The sequence below is a fragment of the Perca flavescens genome, chromosome 1 (genome assembly GCF_004354835.1).
Source record: "Perca flavescens isolate YP-PL-M2 chromosome 1, PFLA_1.0, whole genome shotgun sequence".
NCBI lineage: Eukaryota > Metazoa > Chordata > Actinopteri > Perciformes > Percidae > Perca > Perca flavescens.
This window is the reverse complement of record NC_041331.1, coordinates 21,975,665-21,996,628: the sequence shown is the minus strand read 5'-3', so window position 1 is coordinate 21,996,628 and position 20,964 is coordinate 21,975,665. Positions and strand designations below refer to the sequence as shown.

Here is a 20,964-nt window from a genome sequence, read left to right as displayed (position 1 = left end):
CAGCCTGCACCTTCACATTCTTCTACAAATGCTCTGAATGCAGCTCAAGTACTGCGCCAGCAGGCAGTCATGTGACCAGATTGGAATTCAACCATTGTTTTAAGCAGCAGAGTTCTTTCTACACACACACACACACACACACTCTCACACTCACACAGTTTCCCCTTGTTTATTTTATCCAGGTTAAACAGGAACTTGGACTGAAAAGTATCCTATCTCAAGAGTTTGTTGAGAGATTTGGTTGGATTTTTCTTTCTTTGCCTGTGTGCTTTTATTGGAGTGGTTAATAAAATGGTTTACATCAATCCTTCCAAAAAAATGCCATTTGGAATTTAAAACATGTATAAACCCTGTTTGCTCCAGTTGAAATTAATATCAGTTTCCCACACATATACCAATTTGCAGGGTCTTTTTGTAAGAGCCGCACATCCTTATTTTAATAGCTTATTGTATATCTGTCCACGTACACTTATCACGTCACCCATGGTGCATGCTATTTCCTTTTGGGTTCATTTTAGTGTCTGTATCCTCCTGGTGATGTCAGCACAGGAAAAAACTAGATACACGCTTACAGAACACACAAGGTCATTCTTACACTCACTGAAAACAGCAAAGATGTTGCAGTCATTTAAGGAATAATTGAATTGAAACTGTCATTGTTCATAGCATTGACAGTCCACTCGTACTGAATTTGCCATGTGTTATTTTTGTCTATTTCAGCCATCAAAGTCGAGATGAGGATCGCATATCTAAACCAGGGGCCATGCCTATAGTCAGAAGCTCTGATGATGGTGTCTTGTCTCAGGCTAGCGACCAGGCCAGCTCCAGAGATGACAAACTGTTACCTCCGCTGCCGGGTACAGAAACCTCTGCACATCAACTCCTCAGCTCTAGGAATTAGTGCGGTTTCGCATTTCTCAGCTTTTACCACCTTTTATTGTTCTATATGTTATTGTCAAAAGTACTGTACGGTTTCAGTTAGGTATTATAGCAAAGGCTTAGTCTGCATGCTGCTGTAGTTTAGTCAACTCTACAAGTATTTATTTTTCCTCTAGCAGTGTGCCAAGGGCCAGAGACACCTGTAAACTAAACTCCACTGTTACGGTTTAAAGCACCTTATTGTTAATTACATTTTCACACATCAGTCTTCATATAGAAATATTAACTATACATGTCACAATCTAAAACAAAATTATTTTAGGTATTAGGTATAATATTACTAAACAAATATCACCATATCTGGCATGGATTAAGGTTGATGCTTTTACTTTCCAGTTGGTTTTACTGTTACCCAGCAGTTGGCTAGCTATCTTCACTTTACAAAATGAGGAAGCTAATTCTGTTCTACATAGAGTATGTACAACCCTTATTAGGAGTTAGTGTGTTATTCTACTTACTATGTTTGTATTTGTGGCAGAACCAAAACCAGTTTATGCACAGCCTGGTCAGCCTGATGTGGACCTGCCTGTCAGCCCCTCTGATGCCCCTGTACCCAGCGCGGCTCATGATGAGAGCATCCTCAGGTAAATGTCCAACATCCTCTCGTCCAAAGCACCTTAGGCCGGTTACACACTGCACGCGTCACGCGAGCGTGTCAGCCGCGTGGCGTGTCCGTTTATATTTCGGCTCCCATGTTAACAGGTTAGAGCTTACACACTGCCGGCGTGAGACGCGTGCCTGCTAGAAATAGAACCGACGCCTATTTTTCACGCGAGACACGAGCGTGTTGGAAGCGTTTCCAGGCAAAATAGAATAGGAAAATATGTTTATATGTCATTTAGACACGGATGCATATTAATAAATGACATCTTGATGTTTGAAAGTCTAGGTTTTGACATCAATGTAGATATAAATGTAATACAAAATTTCAGAGAAAATATTTTCAAATGTTGCACTGGTCATACAGAACAAAATATTCTGTAACATATTTTGCAGTCAATACTGCCGATGTGGTCTTGCTTTAATCAAATCAGTAGGCTATATAAGGGTAGTAGGATAGGCTACGATAACAACGTGAGTGACGGTCCAACATCAGATAGGCTGTATAGGCTCTTTACAGCTACACAGACAGCCCACTTACTCATTTTTCAGAGTTTGAATCTGTCGGCACTATGTCCCGTGATCAGCCCTCCCTGTACCTAGCAGCAGGAGCAGCGCCGCGTCAGACTCGCTTCTGGTGTGTAGAACACAGAAAAATCCATGCAGCTGAGACGCAACAGAAACGCCACGCTCGCGAGACGTGTGCAGTGTGTAACCGGCCTTACAGTATCAAGTGCAGATCTGCATTGTGGCAAGTATATCGACTGCATATATTATTCACTTTATTATTCACTTAAAATTAGCCTACCTGCCATATACTTGAAATTGATATGGCTGTGTTTTGTGTCTTATAGAACGATTGTTTTTAAATCCATGATTTGCTGACCTTTTTGCTTAATTCTATCTCTCTATCTGCATTCTGCTCCAGGCCGAGTATGAAGCTGGTCAAGTTCAAGAAGGGAGAGAGTGTTGGTCTGCGGTTAGCAGGAGGGAACGACGTGGGAATTTTTGTGGCAGGTGTTTTGGAGGACAGTCCTGCAGCCAATGAGGGGCTTGAGGAGGGAGACCAGATTCTCAGGGTACGCTACACTCTATCACTTAACAACAACAACAACACAACTGTTTGCTTCATTGGTTGCTTGATAATCTCACTTTACACAGCCAGGAGAAAACTGGAGAAACCTGATTTGTTGGTCATGTACTGTATATGTTTTACCAGTTTTTGTCTACGTGTACTTGACGGAGGGTATCACAACGGCAGCAGCCCAATGGGTTGAAAGGGAGGATCATCAGTCATTGCTATGTGTTTCAAAATAATTAAACCCAAAGTCCAGCTAAAAACCGAAGTTGAAAAAAGTAGATCTAAGTTTTCACAGCTGAAATGGACTATTTATAAAAATTCTGTAAAAGCTGCCGTTCCATTGCACCGTTTGTCAAAGCACTCTAAGAACAAAAACTCCCCAGGCTGAGGCTTCACTGTCATTTATCAAATATGCCAGCCTTGGTTGAAAAAAAATGGACAGTGTAAGGCAAGAAATTTGCTGCATGTTAACACAGGTTTTAAATGTGTTCTCAGATTTCTTCCTTTAACCAGATTTCTCCCAATAACTTGTGATTTTGGGCATATGTAAACGTAGTGTATGTTTTACTTTTCTAAGTCACATGCAGATATATAGATTGACTGTGGCCAAAGTCGATCTTTGCAGTGTGTTGTCCTAGTATTATGCAGCTTGTAAGATGATTCTAAGGTATTGTTTTCTGTCAGAGTTCAGTCAGGCTTTTGTATTTAGAAAGTATGCACTGTTAACATCTTTTTCCATGTCACATGTATGAAAGTGGGAAGAACATCTGGTGTTATTGTCAAAATAGATGAGCAGTAGCTGCCCACACTAACTTAGATAATCAGTGGTGAAACTGTGATCCCATGGCCACAATAGTTTTATTTCTGTGTGAAGAGATCTTGGGAATACAGTACAATGTATCTGTCAGTGTATGAGTCATTCTGGGCTCTGCCTTGTGTGAAAACTCCCCTTGTTTCCAATGTGAAGACACAAAAGAGGTCGTTCTTACACTCTGACCTCGGAACAGTTGTCTTTCTGTTTTACTGAACACTAGAGTAACATTGTTGATGGGATGATGGAAGCCCTCTTGATGTCAGTGTTGGATCCATTCTCACATGTTTATGTAACAGGCAAGCATTTCACCGGCTATGTTTAATGCTATAACTGTGAAGTGATGTAGTAGTGTCCTGTGCAGAAGAGGCTGAATACTTAGCCACACCGTTTTTCTTTTCCTATGACATGAACATTTATTGACTGCATTTATCTTGGAGCCGGGACACATCAGGCCGATTATCGGCCGTGGGACAGTCTGGCTCGATCAGTGACTCAAATCTGTTCGGTGTGTCCCGTGCCGTCGTCCGTCTGGGGGGCTGTTGGCTTTCATTTTGGCCGACCTGACATGTTCGGTCGGCAGCAGGGAAGTCGGGACTCACCCGGAAATGACGAGCGGAATGAGGTGACTACATTCTCTCAAAATCTGATGAAAATCTTTTAAACTGACCTTTGTTGAGCTGAAATGAAGACAGATTCAGCAACTGCATGGCCTATTTCTCACTTAAAATGTTTTCAGAAACACGTTTCAGTGAACTATTTTAGTACAATATGAGATCGTATTCTGAACGGCCGCCATGACAGTCCAGCTCTGAATTTCCGGAGAAAACAAACCCACGTGACGCGTTCGTCCAATCAGCTGCTCAAATTGTGGTTCCATTTCTTGGGCGACATTACAGATTAGCGCCGCCTGCTGTTATAGAGATGTATTACGTCTCCTCTCGTCTTTTTGGTCTGTTCTGTGGCAGTTTTTTGGACCTCGGGGACGCGACTATCTTATCGACGGGGTTTTCTGTCAACGATCGCCCGTCGGCTATATGTGTCCCAGCCCTTAGAGACAAAGCTGTCCATTACCGCATTGCCTTCTCTTAATGAATGTACAATGTCTTATGTTCCTCCCCCTCCACAGCATAGATCTCTTTTTGTGCCAGTGTGTGTTCTTTCCACTGTGCAAACACATCCCTGAGACTTCCAGGACATTGTTTTCCATCTTTAGGTGGTTTCCCTTTGGTCATGGTGTGCTAGTGGAGATAAAGACGTCAAGCCCTCGTGTTTCTGGGAAGGATAAAGGTGTCCTTCTGAGGTTCAGTGATTCCGTCCATGTGTTTCTCGTTCCCCTGCTGCCCCTCAAGCAGAGTCAATAAACAGCCGTTATTGTGTTTGGTACAGCAGCAGGAGACGAGAAGGAGGCTGCTCGGTTGTAGAGGGAATACATCGCCCTGCTTCTGTTAAGGAACAAGTTTTTCTTTTCCTGTTCTTTTTATTCTGTTAAAAAAAATCTATTGAGTGATAATTGCTCGAGTTTTTTGTTTTTTTGTCAAAGAAAATATAAAGAAAGTTATTGTAAGAAAAGCACTCTTTAATCCAGTAGTTTTCAACATGTTTTTTTTAAGATAATTTTTTGGGGCATTTTTAGGCCTTTATTTCCACAGGACAGATGAAGACATGAAAGGGGAGAGAGAGGGGAAAGGGCCGCAGGTCGGAGTTGAACCTGCGGCCGCTGCCTCGAGGAGTAAACCTCTATATATGTGTGCCTGCTCTACCAACTGAGCTAACCTGGCCACAGCTTTCAACATTTTTTAAGCATTTAACTGATTATTTAAAAAGTTTGTAAGATGAAGTTGGCCTTTATTAACATGAGATTAAAAGTTTATAATTTGCTGTTTTGTGTCCACTCGTCCTTCAATTGTTAGTTGATTTCTTCTACGTCTTCTGTTTTGCATCTGCAGGTGAACAATGTGGACTTTGCCAACATCATCAGGGAGGAGGCTGTGCTGTTTCTGCTGGATCTCCCAAAAGGAGAAGAAGTTACTATTTTGGCTCAGAAGAAGAAGGATGGTGAGTGATGGCAATATGAAGTACTGTGTTAGTAGTCTAAATGCATCAGGCATCAAAACCAGCACATTTGGGAGGCTGCTGTAATTATCTCTGTCATTTTCTGCTTTTTCTTCAGTGTATCGGAGGATAGTGGAATCGGACGTGGGTGACTCCTTCTACATTCGGACACATTTTGAATATGAAAAAGAGTCACCATATGGACTGAGCTTTAACAAGGGCGAGGTGTTCCGTGTAGTGGACACGCTCTACAATGGCAAATTAGGATCCTGGCTTGCTATCCGTATTGGCAAGAATCATCAGGAAGTGGAAAGAGGCATCATCCCCAACAAGAACAGGTAAAAGAAGTTTGAGGTCACACCTTTTAATACGTGTACAGCTTGTACTGGCTCTTTTATGAATGGGCAAGGGTGGAGGCAAAGGAATAAAAGCATTGTGGTTGATCTGAGAGTAGCAAGGAAGGATTTGAGAGCAGAACGTTTTTATTTACTTATTTATTTAATGTACTATATTTAACACATTGCAGATTTTTACTGCTTATTATTAGTGCTTCTGTAATTCTGTGTAAGGCTTTACTTCTGTGTTATAGTCCATTATAAAGTAGAATTGTTTTAATAGTAGGGCAAATTTAACACATTCCGTGTGTCAGGGAAATGATTTTATTTATTTTAAGAATTACTGTGTGAGGTTTGTGAGGACTTTGTGAAGCCTGTGTGGCTGTGTCAGGATATGTAGTATAGATCATGATCCAGCCAACAGCATTGTTTTATCTAGGCCTGTCCACAGCCTTCGATAGCCTCTGGCTGTGTTTACACAGAGAGTCTTCACTGTCCGGCTGACAGAAAAGACAGCTTTCCAAATGCTGCATGCATTTATATCACTTACATTAAGCAATGTGAAATATATCTTCCCCCCCCCCCGCCCCCGTGTTGGCCCAATGCCTAAATCACCTTACTGCTTACCACAATAATAAAATGTATTGACCTATTTGCAGTGATCTAAGGGATAATGTAGAGCGAACCAGTCATTATTGCAAATTAGAACCCTGTTTAATCAGCCTTATTTATACAGAAAAACCAGACTGTAGAATGCCATGATTGACCAAACACAATCGAGTATTCGGTATCCTTGCAAATTTGTAATGGTGGAAAGTGTGTCAGTGTTTTAAAAATAAGGCTTGGTTTTTTGTCGGTGAATAATGGCAAGTACTCCATAATCAGATGACAACCATTTATAACTCAGTTCTTTACAATTGTGTAACAGTACCAGTATTTAACCAAGGCTTTTCTCTCCAAACAGTCGTAAGCTGAATGCTAAATACCTGAACTGTCTAAAACTGGCCTTGATTCCTAGTTTTGGCTGAAATCCTATGAGCTGACCTTACTCCTCCTCTTCTTCTCTGTCCAGAGCTGAGCAGCTATCCAGTGTGCAGTACACCCTCCCCAAAACACCAGGGGGCGACAGAGCGGACTTCTGGAGATTCCGAGGATTGCGAAGCTCGAAGAGGAATTTGCGGAAGAGCAGGGAAGACCTGTCAGCTCAGCCAGTTCAGACCAAGTTCCCTGCCTATGAGAGGGTGGTGCTGAGGGAAGGTAAGAGTGCATCGGTGAAGGCAGTATCTGCAATCAACTGCCAAATATCTTTATACTTTTTGTAGGAAGAATTTACTAAGTGGTGGTCTGATTCTATGCTTGCAAAGTAAATAATTTGTAAATTGTGGTATTATAATGTGATAAAAATGTATGATCTTAGTTTTAGTATTGTGTTGTAAGTGTTACATAATGCTTACCTTTGGTACTCTCCATGACATGGTATTGTTGTTGTACAGCTGGGTTCCTGAGGCCTGTGGTTCTCTTTGGGCCGATAGCAGATGTGGCCAGGGAGAAACTGGCCAGGGAGGAGCCAGACGTTTTTGAACTAGCAAGTAAGTGATAAATACCCATCTCCCTCTTTTCTAATGTTCAAGTTGTGTGTAGTGTCCAACTGCATGTCTTGCATTGATGGGAGACCACACTCTCTACTACATGCCCTACACCTTTCAATTCCAAATATACAGTAGCTCTACACGTCTGTGAAAAACCTTATTGAGTCTGGGAATTTTTAAAGATATTTTCAGCTTGTCTACATTTAACTTGGTTTTAAGATTGGTTTAACAGGGAAAGATATCAACATTTGTAGTTTATCATCTCTGAACAAAGTATGGGAATTATTTTATCAGTGATTTGTAACTTGTAGCTTGTTGAAGCTGCATCGGATTAAACATTTAACTTGATTTAGTATTTCATATCCACTTGTTAAATGATTGTTATTATGTTAAATTGTTATGGCCACAGATTAGAAGGAGAGGATGACAAAATAAACTGAAAGATTGTAGGTGAATACATGTAGTTGTAATCTGCAGAAGTTTAGAAACTATATATTTTGGAAGTTTTTTCCTTTAGTCTTCAGTATTTTTCTGTAGGAATAGACCACTGCTGTTAGCTGATCAAATGTTTAATTTACAGTCAAACAAGTAGTTATTATTCAATGGATGTTAAGCAAATTTCTTCAAAATATTATTATATTTTATTATTTATTATGTTTCATTGATTTTATTTTCTAATAGATGGCATTCTGCTTAACTGCTGCTAGATTTTCCCAATGTATTTTAGTATATGTTAATCAGGTTAGTCACGTTGTCTGATATTTCCCTTTGTTTATTTAAAGCTCTCTCTTCCTTTTATCTATTTATCTTTCACTCCTACACTCCAAGAAGAGCTGCACACCCTAATTAATTTCAGTCTTTATCCTATGCCTCTTACTTCATGAAACTGCAACCTTCTTTAGTGTGGTTTTTACTCAGCATTGAATTTCAATTACTTTAAGTGCTCAACCACACATGCCAGTGCAACCACACACACACACACATATTCAGTATACACCCACATAAAAAGTAATTCCATTCCTTGATGTTGATTTGCGTAACTCCAGTGATGTTTGTGTAACTGTATTTTCTTTTCAGAAACACAGCAACAACACGGAGGGGAAAGTATGTCACTTAGTGCATCAACTTTTATTTGTTTTATTTGATTCAGTGAATGGCAGATACTCTGTACACTGGTGTTTGGTGGCTAGCTGGCCTATAGATGTTTAAACAACATGGGGGAATAGCACTTGATTTAGAAATTCACATTTGTCATTACAATTGGCAATAACAGTTGTTTTAGTATATATTATCATAATTGCAAAACGAATCACAGAAGACCTGACACTGAAAAGAAAAGCAATATCATACTTACACACAGCTTTTTTAATTTTTGTGTAATTTTCTTGATATTGTACTTGACTTGAAATTGCACTTGACTCTGGAAAACAAAGTAAAATAGTTATCAATGAAAATGTATCTATTTAAGATTTTTCAAAAGCTTTTTAGCATTAGCATGGATCATATCATCTAAACACGCTTAGGAAGATGTCTACATTAAATATAATGAATTTGTTTTTTCATTCTACATTTTTTTGTCCAAACCTAAGTCTCTAAGAGGCTGTTTGTCATTGTGATATTGCATGTTCATAGAAGAGATTAAATGCTGATATATGTACAGTATCCTTGAATAGATACAGTTGTAATTGTATAGTTAAATTCAGTGGTATTCCCCTCCTTAATGGCCTCATGTAGAAAGACAACAACAAGGCAGCATGTGTAGCTGTGCAGTTACAGTAATATGCCATGAAAACTGACACATGAAGTTTCTTTTCAACAAAATCATAAGCAAATAGACTGTTGAGAATATTTGGGATTGACACCCATTTTTATGCTTTTTGTACTAATTCTTAATGCTAAAAATGCAGCAAATCAACACGGCATTAACTAGCCAACTGGAAAATTAAATGGATCGTTCTTAGTGTATGTTCTTGCCAAATGCCCACAATACCATAACAATACACAGCATGTAGTATTTATGAAATGAGATGAAATAGTAGCAGTCAGCTGAAAAATTAACCCTCTATTTAAGCGTTAATTTCCTAAAAAAACTCTCACTACACTGTGTGCATTCAGACACATTATCCATACAGGATTACGGGAAACTGTCACCACATATTTGGATATCAGGTTTATGTACGCGCTGGACCAAAAGTGTATCATGAAATTTGATCAAAAGGGGTCATTATGGCTTACAATTTAGACTGCAATAAAACCTCCACCTGTGATGCTACTCTACAAAAGCATTGTGTATTATACAAAGCTGACAGTGGTGTGTGTGTGCCTGTGTTTCCGTCTAAACTTTTCATAAAGCAGCGATGGTATAAAGCCCCAAAGTGTCAATGGATAGACTTCCTTATACTAAAATTGGTCTTTAAAATGTTATATTGATACAGACATTAGTGAATCCCAACATTCCGTTTTTAACATTGCTGCATATGCTTAAATCTTGACTTTGCATGGCTATATTTATCTGCTCTTCCTATAATGTTTTTGGGTTAAGAGCAGTGTTTTCAGATCGTAGATCCTATTAGAAATTAGAACTGTTAGAAATGAAACCTCGTCCTATGATGTGTTTGAGTCATTGATATGCTACATCCTAGGCAGATGACTGCCCTGATTTGAACCTTGTGTGTCTAGGCAGGAAACCATTGCTTATCTTTATGTAAATCATAAACCCCTCTACACATCCTTGCTTAAATCCCTGAGGCTTACAATGACACTGTATTCTCATTAATCCCAAAAAGACCCTCATGCTCTGGTATGTGCATATTTCATGTCAGTGTATCTCGCATAACACATTTCCTGCACCATAATTTATACTGTTACATGCAGTTGCACTCACACATTCATTAAACACTGAATTTAATTTCCCTAAACCTACCCAAAATACCTAATGACTATTGCATGAATTGGCTGCTATCCTCATTTACTATCTAGCTGTTTTTGTAAGCGTACACTTGTCCTCTCCTGTACGGAGATACAGCTCTATTTATTGGAGTCGGACAACAGCACGCTACAAGGATGTCTAATTGGGGCACAGACTGGTTTTATTGTTGCTTGTCTCTTGTGTTGATGTGATGCAGTAACTCTGTCCATTTGTCTTCCATAGAGAGTGAACCCAGGGATGCAGGAACCGACCAGAAAAGCACCGGCATCATTCGCCTTCACACCATCAAACAGATCATTGACCGGGTGAGAAACTAGAGATGTACACACACATTTAGATATACAGACAAAAGGTAGAAATATAAACATATTTTGACTGATTTGTAATGGTAATGAAAAGATGGCTGCGAGCCACGATGATATGCACAGCTCACTGCTGCCATCTGGTGTACTTCATTCTTTAATTCTATTAGTTGCCTGAACTTCAACAAGGTGGTGAATTATACTGTGGCAGGTTCACTTGAGAAACTAATCCAGAGTGAAAAATCAGATTTTATACAATGGTTCAAGATCTGCTGCACACAATATGTGCAAAAAAATCATTATAGTGTTGGCCATACAGTGCTCTTTTTTTAATAGTCCTTGAATTAATAGGCTTTAATTTCAAAAGGGGAAATATTATTGAAATAAATAATTTCCAACACATTTATGTTTTTATTTGTTTCCTGTGTATGAAGGACAAGCATGCAGTGCTGGACATCACCCCTAATGCAGTGGACCGTCTGAACTACGCTCAGTGGTATCCAATTGTGGTGTTTCTCAACCCAGACACAAAGCAGGGCGTCAAGACCATGAGGACCCGCCTTTGCCCTGAGTCTAGAAAGAGCGCCAGGAAGCTTTTTGAACGAGCTCTCAAATTACGAAAGAACAACCACCACCTCTTTACCAGTGAGTCCAATGGGAAGGAGGGACGAGTAGATGGGGGCTCCAAATGAAGGGAGGGGAATGGTAGAGATTTTAAAGGCAGCGCAGATGCATTTTCAAAGGCAGTTGCTCAATTGAGTGCCGCAGTATTGGAGGCTGGGGTTACACTGCACTTGTTGTGCCTGGCTCTGTTCTGTCAGACTCCTTTACAAACGCTTGTTCAGCACTGGCCGTCACACCAGAGCACCCACTGGACCCTTTCTCAGCATGCACTCTTTCTGTCAAGGGGTGTGGTGGGAGCATGCTTGAGGACCATCTGTCCTAGAGAGTGTTCTTCTCGGCTCATATTCAGTCTTTGCATCACGCACATAAATTCTTCACATAATCTTCTTTCCAAACAGCTATAAAACAGAAAGCTGCATCTGTACCTTTTAAGTTATTCTTAGAATCAAGCCTCATAATCCTGTTCTACTATAATTACTATAAATAAAACTGGGAAAAGGATATCACTGTAATATTTTTATATTTAGAATCTGGCACATGGGACTAGGCAATGCGGGAAGTTACCTCTAAGCTGCCTTGTTATCTCCTTCTTGAGATTGATGGATTATTGCACATTTTTATTCAAAAACAAGATACTTGTTCCTTAACTGTCATTGTGACTGCTTTTATTCACTCTTAGACAATATTAACTTGGTCCTAAGTGGGAAAAACCAACTTTAAAATGACTCTGGAGTCCTTTACAGACATGATACCAATCATGTAAAAGCAGCAAGGCATTTATGGATTCAAGTGCATGTCTAAAAGGAACTTGGTATTATGATGCTATGGATTTTTCATTCAATTGTTAATTGATTAATTTTCTTCTCTTCTGCCCTTTCGTCTCTGTGTATTCAGCGACTATTAATTTAAACAACATGAATGATGGTTGGTTTGGAGCACTAAAAGAGACAATCCAGCAGCAGCAGAACCAGCTGGTGTGGGTTTCAGAGGGCAAGGTAAGACACACACACGCACACACACACAAACACACAAACAAACAAACAAACATGTAGATCGGTAATGATCTTTTCTCACTCTCTCTTTACCTTTTGTTTCCCAGGCTGACGGGGCAGCTGAGGATGACCTGGACATCCACGACGACCGCCTGTCCTACCTGTCGGCGCCAGGCAGTGAGTATTCTATGTACAGCACTGACAGCCGCCACACCTCCGACTACGAGGACACGGACACAGAGGGTGGAGCCTATACCGACCAGGAGCTGGATGAAACGCTGAATGATGACGTGGGTCCACCCACGGAGCCTGCCATCACCCGCTCGTCTGAGCCTGTCCGTGAGGACCCGCCTGTCATCCAGGAGCCCCCTGGCTACGCTAGCTTCCAGCACACAGTGCAGCCGGACCCCCTGAACCGCATTGACCCGGCTGGATTCAAGGCGCCAGTGCCGCAGCAGGTAGCGTTTCTGAGAGGTGCACGTCTTCCCTGTTGTCTGGAGGACGTGGTGTGCGTTAGAAGGGTTTTCTGGAGGCGCTATTGAGGGCACTTTGTTATTTTTGCAGTTATTCTGTCTATCTACTGTTACTAAACAATATCAGTGGGAAAGTGAAAACTTCTGTGGTCAGGTATTTATTGCAATATATAAATATTATATATAATATATATATTTATCTATATTTATGGTATTATTTATTTTATCTATTTGCCTATATATGATTGTTGGTTGATGTTTGTGAGCGTGTGTTTTTTATTTTTGAAAAGGACAAAAACTTGATCAGTTTTACTGTTACTCTTGTACTCTGTATTACCACAAGCTGTCTTATTGGTGTGACTGTTGCTGACGTCACTGGGATAAGAAACTTATGTTTGTCTAAGTGTCTGTACCAGTACTCACCTATGTGCACTTCCTACCTTTGTTTTACCTGTGATCAGGACTGTGACGATACAACACAAGAAAGTATTATGTGCATGTTGGAAATGCCAGTGTTAATCCAGTATACCTGTGAAATGTATTTATCAACACGCGATTGGCCATTGTAACACCCAAATCTACACGTTTGTCGTCTCATGATGTGTTAAGGAACATTAAAAGAGGGAAAAAGAAACTGTATTGTAAGTAACCGTAGAATTAAACTCAAATTAGTATACTCTAACAATGAAAACTTGTCCTGCTGCTAATTCCTAACTCTCACATGACATTGGTTGATCCACAGCTACTGTTAAATGTGGAGGTGGGTGATTGGCTGTTTGAATCCATGTAAGCTGTAGGCAAGTGAGGAGCAGACCGTTGTTAGTACTGCACCGTAGTGTCAGCGCGTGTTATTAAACATTTCTGAACCACTTCACAGAAAGCAGAGGCCGCTGCCGTCCCTAGCATCCCCCAGCAGCCTGAGCCCCTGGCTGAGACAGTGCCCCCTGCTGTCGACGTTACTGTAAAAACTGTAGGGGGTCTGAGCCCTGACGAGGCTCCTGCAGCTCACAACCAGCCAAGCCCCAACCCAGAGGCTGGCTCACTTAGGAGGCCCACCCCTGAGCTAGCACCTCAGAGCGTCACACCAGAACCTCTACAGCCTGGACTGGCCAGTTCAGAACCAAAGGTATACATCTGACTGTCACTGGACGCTCCGTGATCCGGCTCAGCTCAGCTCGGTCTGACCCGGCTGGCCTCCTGTATTGCTGCTGCTGCCTGTCTACCTACCTACCTTCTGCTGCCACGCTTCTTTCTCTATCCTTCCGCCCTGCATGTCTGCTGACCACAGTGCTGCCCAGAAGAGACACAGAAGATGTGTGTGTGTGTGTGTGTGTGTGTGTGTGTGTGTGTGTGTGTGTGTGTGTGTGCGCACGTGCGAACAAGTGCTGGTAAACAACAGTGGGCTTGGAGGTGACATAGAAGCGCAATGGAAATCCTGCAGCTCTCACTGTTGCTTATCCTCTTTGCATGGCTGCAACATGTTTGCCTCATTCTCTGGTAACCACTAGAAGCAGATCTCTTATTGCTGTATTTATCAGTGCAAATTGAATGGATCTTTTTTTTTTTTTTTTTAAAAGTAGCCATTCATTTTCCACCCATTTTAATTTTTATCCTGCGTTTGAAATGTAGCCATGGTCAAGTAACAAAGACCACCAAAACAAACAATTCTGCAGATTTGGATGGATAATTAATGGTTACTTCTCAATTATCAGGATTTTAAATATTTTTTGTACAATGTTTATGTGCTTGTAATGTTAAATATTATTGTGGATGTCTAAGTTGCCTTTATTATGTGTGACAGTGGGTGACATTTTTCCTTGTGAATGCGGCAGTGCACACATTATGTGTGAAGAAATTACTATTAGTCAAATTATCGATAGGCCTTCAGTAAGTAGTTTACATTAGTTTCTACATAACATTTTTACATTCTGTCAGTATAGCCAAGAAAAATGCACCCCATGGTTTTTTGTTTTTTTAACAACTTTGTTAGTCATTGTTAATTTAATTTCAGTGTTCATTTGGAGCTGCAGTGGTACATTGTGATGTTTTTAAGCTGCAATGAGTGTTTGGCTGTGCTGCAATTTCTATTTAATCGAGTATGTAATCTGACCAGTAACCCCTCCCTCTCAGTTTCTCTATTTCAGGTCTTTCCCTTCTTGTTTCTTCTTCCGCAATTAATTTCACGGACTTGTTTTAATATTCTCCTTTTGTCATCCTTTAACTGACTTTTGTATGTTACATATTACACATTTAATGGCTGTACAGTATGTTAGTGGATCCTGTGCAGTTGTAAACCTTATTATTTGTTATGTATTTCTTTGGTAGATGTTTCAGAAGGATCCATACAGCACAGACAACACTGGGAGAATCGGTCACAGCATGAAGCCTGTGACTTACAACCCTCAACAGGGATATCACCCTGACCAGCAGCCATACAGAGATTACGACCACCCACCTAGTCGGTATGATGTCAGCAGCAGTGGAGTCAGCAGCGGAGGTGGTTACCCAGAACCAAAGTACAGAAACTATGACTCTAACCCGCCCTACGAGAACAGTGTGCCTCAGTACGACCAGCAACAGTGGAACCCCTACAGCCAACCGCTGTCTACTGCCAACTCCCAGGGCTACGATCCCCGTTTGCCATACGGCGACGGCCCGGACTCCCAGTACACCCCTCCTCTCCGCTATGACGAGCCCCCACCTCATCAGGGATTCAACGGACGGCCTCGCTACGGTAAACCGACAGGGCCTGTCCGTTATGATGATCCACCACCTCCAGGGCCTGACCTGCACTATGACCAAGATTCTCACCTGAGCACGTACCCCTCAGCTGCCCACTCCCCAGACCCTGCTGCTCAGCGGCCTGCCTACAACCAGGGACCAATGCCGCAACAAAAGAGTTACAAACCTCAGCAGCATGACCCTGTTCCTGTGAACTCTGAAACTAGCCCCACACCACCTCCCAAAGCAGAGGCACCCTCACCTTCCCCTGCAGATGCTTCAAAGCCTTTCCCTACTAGAGATGAGCAACCGGATGACCCTGCCATGCGGCCACAGTCAGTCCTGACAAGGGTCAAGATGTTTGAGAACAAACGCTCTGTGTCCGTGGATAGAGCCAGAGATACAGCGGATTCTTCTGGAAACAAGGTAAACTGTTTGGCTTTGCAGGTATAATACATAATGGAGTTACTGTACAGTAGTTACTGGTGTACTAAATTTGTACATTTGCTTTTCAACTTATGGAGAACCATGCACTTTGGGAGTGAACATAATTTTTTTTGCTACTGATAAGATTCATTGCTTTTGCTATTGCAGGCAGCCGATTTACCTTTGAAAGCAGGTGGAGTAATCCCTAAAGCAAATTCTCTGAGCAACCTGGATCAAGAGAAGACCTTTAGGTGAGCCTATGCTTATGCTGCTGTTACTGACTTCTGGAATTAAATTGTGTAGTTAGTCACTTTATTATCACATCATTGACCAATTTGCTCAAGCACCTTTATTTTGGCCATTTGTTATCGTAAACGCTTCTTCTCCTGCTCTGCTCTCGCCTTCTCTGCCTTATATTTGACCTGTTTGACTGTTTTATCACACCCACCCAGAGCCCCAGGGCCTCAGCAGCCTCAGCCTCAGTCCAAGGTAGCTGATGACATTGTGCGCTCCAACCATTACGACCCTGATGAGGACGAGGACTACTACAGGAAACAGCTGTCTTACTTTGATAGGCTCCAGGCCGGTCCCAACAAACCCCAGCCACAAGCACAAACAACTAACAACTACCCAAGGTGATGCTCATCATCCACACTGCTAAGCATATAATGTCCTTATGAAACATCTTTGGCTTTTTTGAGGGGCAGTGGTTGCCTAAACCAGGAGGTCGCCGGTTCAATCCCCAGACCAACAAGATAAAATCTGTGTGGGGAAAGTGAAAAGAGCAGCGCTTGTCCCTCCCTCATTAATACCACTGAGGTGCCCTTGAGCAAGACCCTTAACCCCAGCCGCTCCAGTGGAGCTGCTCAGTGGCCAGCAGATGGTTGTACTGGGCAGCTTCCAGGTATGAATGTGTAACTGTGTGAATGTGACAGGTTGTCGTTGCAAATGAGAATTTGTTCTCAATCGACTTACCTGGATAAATAAAGGTTCAATATAAAGAAAAGTCCTCTTAGATTAGATTAATGCGTCTTTTTCAACTTTCCTTTCATCTATCTTTAACATCTATTATGTTTCTTTTGGTCATTTTTACTGTGAATCTTGAATTGATGATTTTGGTCTTGTGGTATAGGACGGAGTCGGTGGAGAAACCAAGTCCAGTGGAGAAAAAATATGAACCAGTTCCCCAGGTGACACCTTCTCTGCCACCAGCCACACTGCCCAAACCCGCACCTGAAGGTAAAAATTGACTGTCTTCTATCAAAGGAAAACCAAATTGTAGTCAGGATTTTATCTTATACAAGATTGTAATCACGTGAAGATTCATATACTGTATGTACTGTATCACCCTGTATTTTGTCTACTGAGAGATGTGGCCTGCTGTGTATGTCAAAATGTACATAATTTCATGCAAATAAAAACATGCATACAGTGACACATACTGTAGAGCTCTTTGGCTGACCCTCATGGCTCTTCCACAGCCAAAGCTCCGGGCCGAGACGACACTGTCCAGACCAACTTTCTGCCTCACAAGAGTTTCCCTGAGAAGTCTCCGGTTAATGGCACTAGTGTACATCCTCCAAAAGCAGCTCCACCAGCAACCAGCTACAACCGCTACGCGCCCAAGCCCTACACTATGTCTGCCAAGCCGTTTGCGCGCATGTTCGACAGTCCTAAGTTCAACCACAACCTTCTGCCCAATGACAAGCCTGAGACTGCTTCAAAGGTAAGCAGATTTTTGGCCAATGGTTGTTTTAGTGTAGCACTATATACAATACGATACAACTTTATTGTCAGTTCACACCGAAATTCATTTTGCTTTGCTTGCTTGCTTTGGGGGTTGTTGGTAATGGTTACATAAATAGCTTCAGCTAAGCCTCACTGCTACGGTCTACCTACTTTAACCTCTCTTGTTTGGAACAGGGCCAGAGCCCCAGCCCAGTGAAGCCTCAGATTCCCCCGCAGCCCATGAACACAGACCATGACAGTGGTCTGGATACTTTCACACGCACTATGGACCACCGCTCCAAACACCAGCACAACAACATCAACGCTGTTCCCAAGGCCATCCCTGTGAGGTAACAAACTCAGTCTGACTAGACTTTAAAGTATCCTGTTGAATATGTGAGTGTGAAAGTAAAGGTATCTGTCCCTTCAGCCCCAGTGCCCTGGATGATGATGAGGATGAGGATGAGGGCCACACGGTGGTTGCAACCGCTCGAGGTATATTCAACTCTAACGGTGGCGTCCTGAGCTCCATCGAGACAGGTGTCAGCATAATTATCCCACAGGGTGCCATCCCTGAAAGTGTGGAGCAGGAGATCTACTTCAAAGTCTGCAGAGACAACAGCATCCTACCACCACTCGACAAGGAGAAAGGTAACCTATCAAAGATGGAGGGATGAAGCAGCCAGGGTTTTTTTTCTAAATTATTGGGATGCTTTATGAATCCAGTATTTTAAAGTGTAATTGGGCACGTTGTCCATTGGGGAGATATGATGGATCTAAAGTAGAATTGTGACGACTAACAGCTAGCATAGCGTTTACGTTTACGTCCTAAATTCTGTGTTTGTGTTTACAGGAGAGACTCTGCTCAGCCCTCTGGTGATGTGTGGACCTCATGGCCTCAAGTTTTTGAAGCCTGTGGAGCTGCGCTTACCTCACTGTGCGTCTATGACCCCTGATGGTTGGTCTTTTGCTCTAAAATCCTCCGACTCCTCGTCGGGTATGCTGTGCTCTCAATGTTCTTCCGGGGTCATTTGGGCTGGCTGTGTGACAATTTGAGGGTTGTGGGTCACTGTTTACCCCTAGTTTTGGTTCTCTTTATTGGAAATCAGTTGAGAAAATCTTTTAAAGATATTTTGGTCACTCTCACCATGTCTGAGAATAAATCTAGGGGTAAAATCTGTTTTTCTTCTCTCATAATTTATTGCTTTGGTTGATTCATTTTCATCATTTATCCTAGTTAACTCACCCTCTCAATCTCTTATTCACTGTATCACTCTTTTTCTTTAATTGGTGTTCAGATCAAAGTCTCTCCTGATTATTTTTACATGCTGAAATTGTAGTATTTCTCTCTTGGTTTTTACCTCTGAGTCATTTTAACAAGTTTCTCTTTTTTCATTTAACATTCATGCACCAGATGCTTGGCTGTATAATAATTTAATTTTGATCAGGTAGAAGTATAGTGCATGCTGCTCTGAGTGTTTTTTCTCACATGGCCACCCAAATCCTGACCTGAAGAACAGCTTTTATAGATCTCTCCGGAAATTGGGACACTGTCATAACCAATGAATCCTGTCTTCATCCCGCAAAAAAAAGCTCTCTAAATTTAGCTCCCTGCTTGCTAAGTGTTCTTATTCAAGGTAGCTTTCAGTCGGCAAGAAAAATGAATTTCCGTCTTTCAGATTGGCTTCAGTTTGTTTACTAAAAGGAGTCTGGATGTACAATTGGATCTGGGAACAACAGGGAATTGGAAGTAATCAAATAGATAAACCATTCACAGCTTCCAGGGGCTGCACGAGATGATTTGGGCTAATCCCCTCAGATAATCCTAACTCCTCCATCAGTAAATGGTTATTTTGATGATGGCAATTGATCATTTACTCTACCACCTAATAAAGAAGTTCCTGTAAAAAGTCCCAAGTAAAACCACAAAACAGAATACTGTTTGTGAAGTCCATATTTATATTTAGCATTGAAATTGATCAGCAATGTATTTACATGTAAAACAGACATGAGATAAAGGGAGATTGTTTTACAAATCATGTTTTTGGAAATCAAAACCAAGACAAACTACTTTAAGTAGGTCATAATTTAATCAATTGTGTGATTGAGCAAACAAACATTTGAGAAATAACCAAGGCTCATAGAGACGTTGAGTTGCTAAGAGAGTAAAAAAAAAAGAAAGGAACGAATTCCTCCTTTTCTTAACACTGTCCCTCTCACATCTTCAAAAACACTAGTCCTTTTCTCAGTGGTCAGGATTAGCGGTTAATTAGCCTCATTTTAAGGATGAGATTTAGAGGGCTGAATGAGATGTGAGCTCACTCCGTTGTCCTGCTGAATTGTGGGAGGATTATTGGAGCTGTGTCGTAATCCTTTTATTGTAAAGCAAGGCCACTCTCTGGCCTCCTCCTGTCCCTTCTCTGGTTTTCTTCTCACTTTGCTTCCTTGCTTCTCCTTTTTCCTCCTACATAACTGTATGCATCTTACTGCCGCTCTTCTATGTATGCTGTGTTATTCTCAGGGCCACATACAATCACAGACATTTAAAAAAAAAAATTAAATTAAACTCAGAATGTTAACACATCTCCATCACAAGCAGAAAAACTAGTCTATTCTGGATTACTGCTGACAACTGTAAAATAATCCGCAGGTCCCATTCTGTAGATGATTGATGATGTTAATTTACAGGCTGAAAGCAGAACCACTGTGATACAGTTAAGCTCTGTAAAAGAACTGACTGTTATTGTTTTGATAAGTGGGCAAGTGGCACACTGCTTCCTTTAGGATAAAAAAAATAACTGGCTCTTCATTAGTGTCTAGGCTACGTTCACTGTCTAACAGAGAAGAATGTGAAGGCTGGCTCACAGTGGGTTGTTTTATGCTCACCTTGAGCCACCATCCAAAATAGCTCAAGCAAAGGCCCCGCCAGCAGCCAGCCCAAATGATGTTCCTCCAAGAGGTTCTCTGAGTTGGAATGCTTTTTATAGCCCTTTTATTTTCGCTGGGGACCAGCCGAAAAGGAAATCAGTTATGAGAACCCAATAATTTGAGCCTACTGTTCAACCCAACACACTGCTAAGAAGGCAGAGTGGCAAAACATTGATCCTTAGAACTTGAAATAATGTATCTTGAGTAGTGTGTATAGATTTCATGTTGTATACCTGAACAGAAGATGGTCCCCTAGTCACATCTATCTCCTCCATATCACCCAGATTTTAGCACAAGATTGACAGTTTAAAGATTGACAGTGGATGTCACTGAGGAGGCTGTATTTATATTGTCACGTGTACAGTTAGTGTATCCTGTATCGATGGGCCTCTGCCAAGCTGGCTCTGCTTACTCTGATTACTGGAACTTTC

At 41.5% G+C, this 20,964-nt stretch overlaps 1 protein-coding gene across 13 annotated transcripts in view; it reads left to right on the top strand.

The window, feature by feature from the left end:
• tjp1a (tight junction protein 1a) overlaps positions 1 to 20,964 on the top strand; it is a 138,918-nt gene that overhangs the window by 116,150 nt on the left and 1,804 nt on the right. For 6 of the 13 annotated variants that reach the window (XM_028585344.1, XM_028585335.1, XM_028585352.1 and 3 more), the window contains 21 exons: positions 721 to 857; positions 1,418 to 1,523; positions 2,468 to 2,618; positions 5,381 to 5,489; positions 5,605 to 5,824; positions 6,894 to 7,078; positions 7,315 to 7,410; positions 8,488 to 8,514; positions 10,562 to 10,644; positions 11,076 to 11,286; positions 12,160 to 12,260; positions 12,365 to 12,715; positions 13,608 to 13,856; positions 15,056 to 15,877; positions 16,046 to 16,128; positions 16,330 to 16,512; positions 17,010 to 17,116; positions 17,359 to 17,603; positions 17,801 to 17,955; positions 18,036 to 18,256; positions 18,459 to 18,602. In XM_028585344.1, the coding sequence (XP_028441145.1) occupies positions 721 to 857; positions 1,418 to 1,523; positions 2,468 to 2,618; positions 5,381 to 5,489; positions 5,605 to 5,824; positions 6,894 to 7,078; positions 7,315 to 7,410; positions 8,488 to 8,514; positions 10,562 to 10,644; positions 11,076 to 11,286; positions 12,160 to 12,260; positions 12,365 to 12,715; positions 13,608 to 13,856; positions 15,056 to 15,877; positions 16,046 to 16,128; positions 16,330 to 16,512; positions 17,010 to 17,116; positions 17,359 to 17,603; positions 17,801 to 17,955; positions 18,036 to 18,256; positions 18,459 to 18,602 (3,986 nt within the window). The remainder of the gene's footprint in view (positions 1 to 720; positions 858 to 1,417; positions 1,524 to 2,467; positions 2,619 to 5,380; positions 5,490 to 5,604; positions 5,825 to 6,893; positions 7,079 to 7,314; positions 7,411 to 8,487; positions 8,515 to 10,561; positions 10,645 to 11,075; positions 11,287 to 12,159; positions 12,261 to 12,364; positions 12,716 to 13,607; positions 13,857 to 15,055; positions 15,878 to 16,045; positions 16,129 to 16,329; positions 16,513 to 17,009; positions 17,117 to 17,358; positions 17,604 to 17,800; positions 17,956 to 18,035; positions 18,257 to 18,458; positions 18,603 to 20,964) is intronic. The other 7 variants (XM_028585308.1, XM_028585300.1, XM_028585326.1 and 4 more) reach the window with 6 other exon arrangements.